This window comes from Oncorhynchus clarkii, chromosome 24 (genome assembly GCF_045791955.1).
Source record: "Oncorhynchus clarkii lewisi isolate Uvic-CL-2024 chromosome 24, UVic_Ocla_1.0, whole genome shotgun sequence".
Taxonomy (NCBI): Eukaryota; Metazoa; Chordata; class Actinopteri; order Salmoniformes; family Salmonidae; genus Oncorhynchus; species Oncorhynchus clarkii.
This window is the reverse complement of record NC_092170.1, coordinates 25,783,919-25,796,940: the sequence shown is the minus strand read 5'-3', so window position 1 is coordinate 25,796,940 and position 13,022 is coordinate 25,783,919. Positions and strand designations below refer to the sequence as shown.

At 45.6% G+C, this 13,022-nt stretch overlaps 1 protein-coding gene across 1 annotated transcript; it reads left to right on the top strand.

Moving 5' to 3' along the window:
• The first annotated feature begins 1,836 nt into the window (after positions 1-1,836).
• Positions 1,837-12,814, top strand: LOC139382619 (uncharacterized). Its single transcript, XM_071126722.1, has 3 exons — positions 1,837-1,853; positions 10,156-10,701; positions 10,930-12,814. Exons 1-3 carry the CDS (start codon positions 1,837-1,839, stop codon positions 12,812-12,814), a joined length of 2,448 nt encoding a protein of 815 aa, XP_070982823.1.
• Positions 12,815-13,022: the final 208 nt, after the last annotated feature.

Here is a 13,022-nt window from a genome sequence, read left to right as displayed (position 1 = left end):
TCCACTTTGATGTTTCCTGCAGCTTTGAGAAATGTCAACAGTATCACTGACCCTGACTCTGAGGCCTTTCAAAACAGGAACACGAGTTCATATTGACTATGACCTTTATCTTGTTTTCAAAGAAATCTGTTCCCTCTCTTATGAACATTTCATGGCAAATGGTTTTTAGTCTGAGGACAGATGGAGGGATTCACTATACAGCAAAGGAGAGACCCGGCACTATTACAGTGTTTAGCCTACCATGTATTCATCATCTTCAACACAACAGCTATTAGCAGGGAAACCTTGTTTACTGTGTGGGAGTAGCCACAACCACCACAGTAACTGTATGTCCCAAAAGATTAAGATTGCATCCTAGTTAGTCACTGACAGAAATAATAGTCTCCTCCTTATGTAACTAGGAGCACAGTGCAGCAGATGGCCTGGTACTGCTCCTTGTGTAACTAAGAGCATAGTGCAGCAGATAGTCAAGTACTGCTCCTCAGGTAACAAGGAGCACAGTGCAGCAGATAGTTACATAAGGAGCAGTACTTGACTAAGAGTACAGTGCATCAAATTACCAACTACTGCTCCTTATGTAACTAGAAGCACAGTGCAGCAGATAGTCAAGTACTGCTCCTCAGGTAACAAGGAGCACAGTGCAGCAGATAGTTACATAAGGAGCAGTACTTGACTAAGAGTACAGTGCATCAAATTACCAACTACTGCTCCTTATGTAACTAGAAGCACAGTGCAGCAGATAGCCAAGTACTGCTCCTTATGTAACTAGAAGCACAGTGCAGCAGATAGCCAGGTACTGCTCCTTATGTAACTAGAAGCACAGTGCAGCAGATAGTCAAGTACTGCTCCTTATGTAACTAGGAGCACAGTGCAGCAGATAGTCAACTACTGCTCCTTATGTAACTAGAAGCACAGTGCAGCAGATAGTCAAGTACTGCTCCTTATGTAACTAAGAGCATAGTGCAGCAGATAGTCAGGTACTGTTCCTTATTTAACTAGGAGCACAGTGCAGCAGATAGCCAAGTACTGCTCCTTATGTAACTGGGAGCACAGTGCAGCAGATAGCCCAGTACGGCTCCTTATGTAACTAGGAGCACAGTGCAGCAGATAGCCAGGTACTGCTCCTTATGTAACTAGGACCAAAGTGCAGCAGATAGTCAAGTACTGCTCCTTATGTAACTAAGAGCATAGTGCAGCAGATAGTCAGGTACTGTTCCTTATTTAACTAGGAGCACAGTGCAGCAGATAGTCAAGTACTGCTCCTTATGTAACTAGGAGCACAGTGCAGCAGATGGCCAGTACTGCTCCTTATGTAACTAGGAGCACAGTACAGCAGATAGCCAAGTACTGCTCCGTAGGTAACAAGGAGCACAGTGCAGCAGATAGTTACATAAGGAGCAGTACTTGACTAAGAGTACAGTGCATCAAATTACCAACTACTGCTCCTTATGTAACTAGAAGCACAGTGCAGCAGATAGTCAAGTACTGCTCCTTATGTAACTAAGAGCACAGTGCAGCAGATAGTCAACTACTGCTCCTTATGTAACTAGAAGCACAGTGCAGCAGATAGTCAACTACTGCTCCTTATGTAACTAGAAGCACAGTGCAGCAGATAGTCAAGTACTGCTCCTTATGTAACTAGGAGCACAGTGCAGCAGATAGCCAAGTATGGCTCCTTATGTAACTAGGAGCACGGTGCAGCAGCGGATAGCCAAGTACTGCTCCTTATGTAACTAGGAGCACAATGCAGCAGATAGCCAGGTATGGCTCCTTATGTAACTAGGAGCACGGTGCAGCAGATAGCCAAGTACTGCTCCTTATGTAACTAGGAGCACGATGCAGCAGATAGCCAGGTATGGCTCCTTATGTAACTAGGAGCACGGTGCAGCAGATAGCCAAGTACTGCTCCTTATGTAACTAGGAGCACAATGCAGCAGATAGTGAAGTACTGCTCCTTATGTAACTAGGAGCACAGTGCAGCAGATAGCCAAGTACTGCTCCTTATGTAACTAGGAGCACAGTGCAGCAGATAGCCAAGCACTGCTCCTTATGTAACTAGGAGCACAGTGCAGCAGATAGCCAAGTACTGCTCCTTATGTAACTAGGAGCACGGTGCAGCAGATAGTGAAGTACTGCTCCTTATGTAACTAGGAGCTCAGTGCAGCAGATAGCCAAGTACTGCTCCTTATGTAACTAGGAGCACGGTGCAGCAGATAGTGAGGTACTGCTCCTTGTGTAATTAGGAGCACGATGCAGCAGATAGCCAAGTACTGCTCCTTATGTAATTAGGAGCACAGTACAGCAGATAGCCAGGTACTGCTATCACCCAAGAACAAAAGGGAAGAAGCCCATTGTAGCATTGCAGTACTGTATGTCCCAACAGATAACCATTGACGGAAAAAATCATCTCCCCTTTCCACTATTATCAAATATCTGACAGCCACGCCCACATTGCCAAGGTGACCTTTTAATACTGCACCTTCCAAATACCATCATTCAGAATCAATACACTTTCTCTACAACAGGGCTAATGCACTCTAGTTCATAAAGTAGCCACTCAATCACTGTCTCTCTCATTGTAGAGACAGTGGCTAGTTTACTGTGTTTGAAAAGTGGTTGCACAACATCCTACAGAGCACTAAATTTGATACAACTCTAGTAAAATGTATTGTAGTTTTCATTCACACACTGAATTGTCTTTGAAGTGCTACAATACACAGCACACAAGACATAACTCTCCATGGACCTACAGTTCCAGGCAAAAGTTTGGACACACCTACTCATTCAAGGGGTTTTCTTTATTTTTACTATTTTCTACATTGTAGAATAATAGTGAAGACATCAAAACTATGAAATAACACATGGAATCATGTAGTAACCAAAAAAGTGTAATAGATTTTAGATTCTTCAAAGTAGCCAACCTTTGCACACTGTTGGCATTCTCTCAACCAGCTTCACCTGGAATGCTTTTCCAACAGTCTTGAAGGAGTTCCCACATATGCTGAGCACTTGTTGGCTGCTTTTCCTTCACACTGCGGTCCAACTCATCCCAAACCATCTCAATTGGGTTGAGGTCGGGTGATTGTGGAGGCCAGGTCATCTGATGCAGAACTCCATCACTCACCTTGTTGGTCAAATAGCCCTTACACTGCCTGGAGGTGTGTTGGGTCATTGTCCTATTGAAAAACAAATGATAGTCCCACTAAGCGCAAACGAGATGGGATGGCGTATCGCTACAGAATGCTGTGGTAGCCATGCTGGTCAAGTGTGCCTTAAATTCTAAATAAATCACTGACATCGTCACCAGCAAAGCATCCCCACACCATCACACCTCCTCCTCTATGTTTCATGGTGGGAACCACACATGCAGATCATCCGTTCAACTACTCTGCGTCTCACAAAGACACAGCAGTTGGAACCAAAAATCTCAAATTTGGACTCTTCAGAACAAAAGACAGATTTCCACCGGTCTCATGTTCATCGCTCGTGTTTCTTGGCCCAAGCAAATCTCTTCTTCTTATTGGTGTGGTTTAGTGGTTTCTTTGCAGCAATTCAACCATGAAGTCCTGATTCAAGCAGTCTCTTCTGAACAGTTGATGTTGAGATGTGTCTGTTACTTGAACTCTGTGAAGCACTTTTTTGGGATGCAAGTTCTGAGGCTGGTAACTCTAATGAGTTAACTCAGAGGTAATTCTAGGTCTTCTTTTCATGTGGCGGTCCTCATGAGAGACAGTTTCATCCAAATGCTTGGTGGTTTTTGTGACTGCACTTGAAGAAACTTTTGAAGTTCTTGAAATGTTCCATATTAACTGACCTTCATCTCTTAAAGTAATGATGGACTGTCGTTTCTCTTTCTCTATTTGAGCTGTTCTTGTCATAATATGGACTTGGTATTTTACCAAATAGGGCTATCTTTTGTATACCCCCTACCTTGTCACAACACAACTGATTGGCTCAGATGCATTAAGAAGGAAAGCAATTCCATAAATTAACTTTTAACAAGGCACACCTGTTAATTGAAATGCATTCCAGGTGACTACCTCATGACGCTGGTTGAGAGAATGCCATGAGTGTACAAAGCTGTCATCAAGGCAAAGGGTGGCTACTTTGAAGGATATAACATATATTTAGATTTGTTTAACCCTTTTTCGTTACTACATGATTCCATATGTGTTACTTCATAGTTTTGATGTCTTCACTATTATTCTACAATGTAGAAAATAGTAAAAAATATTGAAAACCCTGGAATGAGTGTGTGTCCAAACTTTTGACTGGTACTGTATATAGGGGAACACTATAACTTGATAAAAACCAGTGTGACGAATGTCAATGTGCAATGCTTTTATGATGTGCCTTATTCTATCATAGCACTCATATAATTGTCTGGTCTTTGAGAATTGCTGACGAGATAGTAATTGTTCTGGAAAATGGATTTATATTGGGTGAGGAGCAAGATCTAATCTGTCAAACTGTCAATATTCAATCTCATATTTTGATTTGGGCGTAGATTGTGCCATGCATTTTACCCCTCATTTAACTCTGTGGATCCTCTCCTGCTGTGACCAGAAATACAGACATTAGAGGTTCTGTTCCAGGACAGATACGAGGATAAAACGACAGAATGTATGCGTTTCTATGTCATGTTTTTTATGAAGAGTTAAAAGACATAGGGCACAAACCACACATTATTGCCTCCCAGCCAAACGAATGAGTAATTATCTAAAGGAAAGCAGATGACATCTCTGATTATTGGTTTTGTGGCGTTTTATATGCCTTTGGTCAGTCATGACATTACTAAATACTCTTTAGCCTACATAAAATCACAAATAATTTCCATCAATGTACCCATGGCATGTTAGCTGTGATTTATTTAACACGTGTATTAATAGGTTGTTATTGTCAAGTAAAATGCCACTGGATGGCAGGTGTTAGATGGATGTTCGACGTGTCTGGTTCACACCTACTTGATTTACAATATTACAAGCTATAATTGGAACTGGGAAATGCTCGTGTTCATTTAAAATATTAAAAACTTTCATCTGTGACTCACTTATGCTTATTATTTTTAATGAAATAAACAGTATACATTTCTCACAGTCAACTTTTCTGGTGGAAGTGTGTTTGGAATTAAGACTTAAACACAAATAGTTCTAGACTTTAAGAGATTGATTCATCAAGATAAAAGAGTAATTTTGACTGAAGATCTTGAAAAATATTACAAGTAATAATTATGTATGAAGAATACATTTAACAGTTTTAAAAGCCTGCTCTTGTTGGATGTCTTTGCACCCAGATTGGCAAGGTAATACTGTATCATTCTTGGAAATGTCCAAGTACCACATTTGCATTGCAGAAAGACATCCAGAATGACATCTCTATGCTACAGAATGTTTGTGTAATGAACATGATGGGAGACAGAGAGTTGGTTTCAAACGCATGGCGCAGCAGGTGTTTATTTATAAATGACACCAGGAGGAGGCAGGTTGCTGGGTCCAGGGGCAGGCAGAAGGTCATACACAGGGGTCCAAACAGGCAACAGTACAGGCAGGAAAAAGGCTAGTAACGTTGTCCAGGAGATCAGGCAATATGTTGATAACAGGAAATACAATAGGCTAAAGTACAGACAGGGAATAGGCAAAAGGCGCCATTAGTGAGGCAGGCAAAAACGATCATACATGGGAGGAGTAAATTACTGGAAAAACAGAGCTCAGAATAGAAGTGTCACAAAACAAACAATACCTCACAATGATGGGGTGCAAAGAACTGAACTAAATAGTGTGTGATAATGACATACAGGTGTGTGAACAGGTGATCAGAATTCAGATGATTGGGATATGGAGAGTGAATTGCGTTCAGGGGATCTATGTGTTTGAGAGTGTGAGTTGGAAGCAGACATTACAGCTTCACACAATTTAAAAAACATTGTATTTATTTAACTTTTATTTAACTAGGCAAGTCAGTTTAGAACAAATTCTTATTTACAATGACGGCCTTCCCCGGCCAAACTCAGACAACGCGGGGCCAATTGTGCACCCTATGGGACTCCCAATCACAGCCGGTTGTGATACAGCCTGGAATCGATCCAGGGTCTGTAGTGACACCTCTAGCACTGAGATGCAGTGCCTTGGACCTCTGCGCCACATCCCATGTCTATATATCAGCCAAACTGTTTTAAGGCACAACATTAGTGCCTTGTAGCGCTCTAATTGCCTCATGTATGGAAAAGCTCTTTGATTGGTGCTGAGGGCCTGTGGGTGGACTCTGATTGGTGTTAGTAGATAGTCATGGCAGGAGTCCTCTTCCTGGGTCTAACAGTGCAACAGATCTGCTGGGGGGAGTAGCAGGGAGGAAACGGGGAAGATCACAATTGCATACTCCTCATGTCCTCTCTCCTCCTCTCCTCAAAACCCATAGGAAGAAAAAGCCAGAGGTCCCTGACCTTCTACTCCAATGGGTTTTGAGAAGGAGACGAGGAGAGAGGACATGAGGAGTATGCAATTGTGATCTTCCCCGTTTCCTCCCTGCTACTCCCCCCAAAAGCCAGCTAGCAGGAAATGACTAGAGGCAAGGCCAAATATGTGTAAGTGATTCTGCTCCCTCTTGCTCAATGGGAGTTCTCAGGAAGACTTCCCTAAACAAGAGGGTATGCAGACATTCGAAATCGGGAGCAGGAGCCACCTCTCACTGTAGCTACATTAGCCAGAGGCAATATAGGGGGTCGGAAGCTAGAGAGAGATTTACATCAGAAGGGATGTGTTGCACATTTGCTGGATGGCAGGCAGCACATTAAAAATTAATTATACATTAATTGGGTTCTTCCTACAATGACATTTCTCCCTCTTTTCAGATAGAACTGAATTGAAGTGTGTGTGAGATACATTAATAAGCATTTTTCTACGACTGGCCATGCTTTCCACCTGGCTACCCCTACCCCGGTCAACAGCACTGCACCCCCCACAGCAACATGCCCAAAGCTTCCCCATTTCTCCTTCTCCCAAATCCAGTCAGCTGATGTTCTGAAAGAGCTGCAAAAACTGGACCCCTACAAATCAGCCGGGCTAGACAATCTGGACCCTTTCTTTCTAAAATTATCTGCCGAAATGGTTGCCACCCCTATTACTAGCCTGTTCAACCTCTCTTTCGTGTCGTCTGAGATTCCCAAAGATTGGAAAGCAGCTGCAGTCATCCCCCTCTTCAAAGGGGGTGACACTCTTGACCCAACCTGCTACAGACCTATGTCTATCCTACCCTGCCTTTCTAAGGTCTTCGAAAGCCAAGTCAACAAACAGATTACAGACCATTTTGAATCTCACCATACCTTCTCTGCTATGCAATCTGGTTTCAGAGCTGGTCATGGGTGCACCTCAGCCACGCTCAAGGTCCTAAACGATATCTTAACCGCCATCGATAAGAAACATTACTGTGCAGCCATATTCATTGATCTGGCCAAGGCTTTCGACTCTGTCAATCACCACATCCTCATCGGCAGACTCGACAGCCTTGGTTTCTCAAATGATTGCCTCGCCTGGTTCACCAACTACTTCTCTGATAGAGTTCAGTGTGTCAAATCGGAGGGCCTGTTGTCCGGGCCTCTGGCAGTCTCTATGGGGGTGCCACAGGGTTAAATTCTTGGACCGACTCTCTTCTCTGTATACATCAATGATGTCACTCTTGCTGCTGGTGAGTCTCTGATCCACCTCTACGCAGACGACACCATTCTGTATACTTCTGGCCCTTCTTTGGACACTGTGTTAACAACCCTCCATGCAAGCTTCAATGCCATACAACTCTCCTTCCGCGGCCTCCAATTGCTCTTAAATACAAGTAAAACTAAGTGCATGCTCTTCAACCGATCGCTGCCTGCACCTGCCCGCCTGTCCAACATCACTACTCTGGACGGCTCTGACTTAGAATACGTGGACAACTACAAATACCTAGGTGTCTGGTTAGACTGTAAACTCTCCTTCCAGACCCACATCAAACATCTCCAATCCAAAGTTAAATCTAGAATTGGCTTCCTATTTCGCAACAAAGCATCCTTCACTCATGCTGCCAAACATACCCTTGTAAAACTGACCGTCCTACCAATCCTCGACTTCGGCGATGTCATTTACAAAATAGCCTCCAATACCCTACTCAACAAATTGGATGCAGTCTATCACAGTGCCATCCGTTTTGTCACCAAAGCCCCATATACTACTCACCATTGCGACCTGTACGCTCTCGTTGGCTGGCCATCGCTTCATACTCGTCGCCAAACCCACTGGCTCCATGTCATCTACAAGACCCTGCTAGGTAAATTCCCCCCTTATCTCACCTCGCTGGTCACCATAGCATCACCCACCTGTAGCACGCGCTCCAGTAGGTATATCTCTCTGGTCACCCCCAAAACCAATTCTTTCTTTGGCCGCCTCTCCTTCCAGTTCTCTGCTGCCAATGACTGGAACGAACTACAAAAATCTCTGAAACTGGAAACACTTGTCTCCCTCACTAGCTTTAAGCACCAGCTGTCAGAGCAGCTCACAGATTACTGCACCTGTACATAGCCCACCTATAATGTAGCCCAAACAACTACCTCTTTCCCTACTGTATTTATTTTATTTATTTATTTATTTTGCTCCTTTGCACTACATTATTTTTATTTCTTCTTTGCACATTCTTCCACTGCAAATCTACCATTCCAGTGTTTTACTTGCTATATTGTATTTACTTTGCCACCATGGCCTTTTTTTGCCTTTACCTCCCTTATCTCACCTCATTTGCTCACATTGTATATAGACTTGTTTCTACTGTATTATTGACTGTATGTTTGTTTTACTCCATGTGTAATTGTATGTGTCGAACTGCTTTGCTTTAACTTGGCCAGGTCGCAATTGTAAATGAGAACTTCTTCTCAACTTGCCTACCTGGTTAAATAAAGGTGAAATAAATAAAATAAAATTACTATCTTGGATTGTTTGATATTCCTTGAGCTAGCTTTCCCTGACAGGAAAATAACCCCTCTCTGTCCAGTACATTACTAACTCCCATCTTTGAATTCACTTAAAATCATTTTAATCAATATAGCACACTATCATGAGACTGGTGGAAATTGCTCATTCGGTAGTTACCCTTGCCAGAGAGAGAGAAATAAGAGGGGAGGGAGAGACAGCGGGAATGGAAGGTTAAGATTGGGACAGGAGGGTGGGGAATGGGGGAGAGAGAGGAGAGAGGGCGGGAGGAATAAGAGGATGGGATAGCGAGGAATGGGAGGGAAGTGGGAGGAGGTGACAAAGAGATGTAAAAGAATCTGATACCTTCAGTGTTCTCCCTGTCTCCCGGCAACAGTGCCACCAAGCTCATTACACTTCCAAATGCCGCTGCTGCTGTATCCTCTTCCCCCTGGGCCTCCCCGTGACAGGCTGTCTTGTTTTTTGGCTGACTCGTGACCCCTGCTTCTGACCCCCGTGTCACATCAACGGCACACTGCCCAGCGCAGTGTAATTTGCTCTGGCATGCAAGCTGTTCAATAATGTTTCATCTTCAACTAGAAGGGGGGAGAGGGCCAGGAGGAATAGTACTGTGTGGTTCTGCCTGGTCTGTCTCTGTGTGGTGGTCAGCGTTGTCAGGAATCAACATAAAACTGTTTAATCAGCTGTCCAATGACATGTCATGCAGTACTTTACATTAGCTGTGCAATTTAGTAAGGGAATAAGGAATGGGATATTGATCGGCCATTTTGCACCATGCAGTGCAGTCCTCAACACACCATAAACACCAAGATCAATGAATCAATGCACCATCAATACGTACTTGGCCAGTCCTCCTAGTACTTGTTAGGATATTTACAGTTTACGGTTTGGTTCTCCTCTCCCTATCCATTCCCCCTTCAGGAGTAAACTATGACATCATAAGCCACTCCATCCACCCGCCTGGTTCTCTCGAGGCGGACAAAACAACAGTGTTTGTGCTATAACTTAGTTATCCTATTCAACAAATTAGTCAACCTATTCAACATATTTGTCAACCTGACGAACAGTGGTTGAATTGAGCCGGGCTCCTGCATCTAAGGCCAAAAAGAAAAGTAGGATAAAAAGTAGTATAAAAGTAGGATAGCCTCAAACACAACCTTAATCCCAGCTTTACGTCTACATCTCGGTTCAATCCTAACCCCAGCCTCTACCACAACCCTAACCCCAGCCTCAAACACAACCCTAATCCCAGCTTTACGTCTACATCTCGGTTCAACCCTAACCCTAGCCTCTACTACAACCCTAATCCCAGCTTTACGTCTACATCTCGGTTCAACTCTAACCCCAGCCTCTACCACAATCCTAACCCCAGCCTCTACCACAACCCTAACCCCAGCCTCTACCACAACCCTAACCCCAGCTTTACGTCTACATCTCGGTTCAACTCTAACCCCAGCCTCTACCACAACCCTAACCCCAGCCTCTACCACAACCCTAACCCCAGCCTCAAACACAACCCTAATCCCAGCTTTACGTCTACATCTCGGTTCAACTCTAACCCCAGCCTCTACCACAATCCTAACCCCAGCCTCTACCACAACCCTAACCCCAGCCTCTACCACAACCCTAACCCCAGCTTTACGTCTACATCTCGGTTCAACTCTAACCCCAGCCTCTACCACAATCCTAACCCCAGCCTCTACCACAACCCTAACCCCAGCCTCTACCACAACCCTAACCCCAGTTTTACGTCTACATCTCGGTTCAACTCTAACCCCAGCCTCTACCACAATCCTAACCCCAGCCTCTACCACAACCCTAACCCCAGCCTCTACCACAACCCTAACCCCAGCCTCTACCACAACCCCAGCCTCTACCACAACCCTAACCCCAGCCTCTACCACAATCCTAACCCCAGCCTCAAACACAACCCTAACCCCAGCTTTACGTCTACATCTCGGTTCAACTCTAACCCCAGCCTCTACCACAACCCTAACCCCAGCCTCTACCACAACCCTAACCCCAGCCTCTACTACAACCCTAACCCCAGCTTTACGTCTACATCTCGGTTCAACTCTAACCCCAGCCTCTACCACAATCCTAACCCCAGCCTCTACCACAACCCTAACCCCAGCCTCAAACACAACCCTAATCCCAGCTTTACGTCTACATCTCGGTTCAACTCTAACCCCAGCCTCTACCACAATCCTAACCCCAGCCTCTACCACAACCCTAACCCCAGCCTCAAACACAACCCTAATCCCAGCTTTACGTCTACATCTCGGTTCAACTCTAACCCCAGCCTCTACCACAATCCTAACCCCAGCCTCTACCCTAACCCCAGCCTCTACCACAACCCTAACCCCAGCCTCTACCACAACCCTAACCCCAGCCTCTACCACAACCCTAACCCCAGCCTCTACCACAACCCTAGGCTCTACTACAACCCTAATCCCAGCCTCTACCACAACCCTAACCCCAGCCTCTACCACAACCCTAACCCCAGCCTCTACCACAACCCTAACCCCAGCCTCTACCACAACCCTAGGCTCTACTACAACCCTAATCCCAGCCTCTACCACAACCCTAACCTCTACTACAAACCTAACCCCAGCCTCTACCACAACCCTAGCCTCTACCACAATCCTAACCCCAGCCTCTACCACAACCCTAACCCCAGCCTCTACCACAACCCTAACCCCAGCCTCTACCACAACCCTAGGCTCTACTACAACCCTAATCCCAGCCTCTACCACAACCCTAACCTCTACTACAACCCTAACCCCAGCCTCTACCACAACCCTAGCCTCTACTACAACCCTAACCCCAGCCTCTACCACAACCCTAGCCTCTACTACAACCCTAACCCCAGCCTCTACCACAACCCCAGCCTCTACTACAAACCTAACCCCAGCCTCTACCACAACCCTAGCCTCTACTACAACCCTAACCCCAGCTTTACGTCTACATCTCGGTTCAACTCTAACACCAGCCTCTACCACAATCCTAACCCCAGCCTCTACCACAACCCTAGGCTCTACTACAACCCTAACCCCAGCCTCTACCACAACCCTAACCTCTACTACAACCCTAACCCCAGCCTCTACCACAACCCTAGCCTCTACTACAACCCTAACCCCAGCCTCTACCACAACCCTAGCCTCTACTACAACCCTAACCCCAGCCTCTACCACAACCCCAGCCTCTACTACAAACCTAACCCCAGCCTCTACCACAACCCTAGCCTCTACTACAACCCTAACCCCAGCTTTACGTCTACATCTCGGTTCAACTCTAACCCCAGCCTCTACCACAACCCTAATCCCAGTTTTACGTTTACATCTCTGTTCAACCCTAACCCCAGCCTCTACCACAACCCTAGCCTCTACTACAACCCTAACCCCATTCTCTCACACAATCCTAACTCCAGTCTCTACCACAATCCTAACCCCAGCCTCTACCACAACCCTAGCCTCTACTACAACCCTAACCCTAGCCTCTACCACAACCCTAACCCCAGCCTTTACCACAATCCTAACCCCAGCTTCTATCACAACCCTAGCCTCTACTACAACCCTAACCCCAGCCTCTCACACAACCCTAACCCCAGCCTCTACCACAATTCTAACCCCAGCCTCTACCACAACCCTAGCCTCTACTACCACCCTAACCCCAGCCTCTACCACAATCCTAACCCCAGCCTCTACCACAACCCTAGCCTCTACTACAACCATAACCCCAGCCTCTCACACAACGCTAACCCCAGCCTTTACCACAATCCTAACCCCAGGCTCTACCACAACCCTAGCCTCTACTACAACCCTAAACCCAGGCTCTCACACAACCCTAATCCCAGTCTCTAACACAACCCTACCCTCTACCACAATCCTAACCCCAGCCTCTACCACAACCCAAGCCTCTACACACCTTAACCTCTACTATAAACCAACCAGCTTCTACCACAAACCTGACCCCAGCCTCTGCCACAAACCTGACCCCAGCCTCTGCCACAAACCTGACCCCAGCCTCTACCACAACCCTAACCCCAGGCTCTACCACAACCCTAACCCC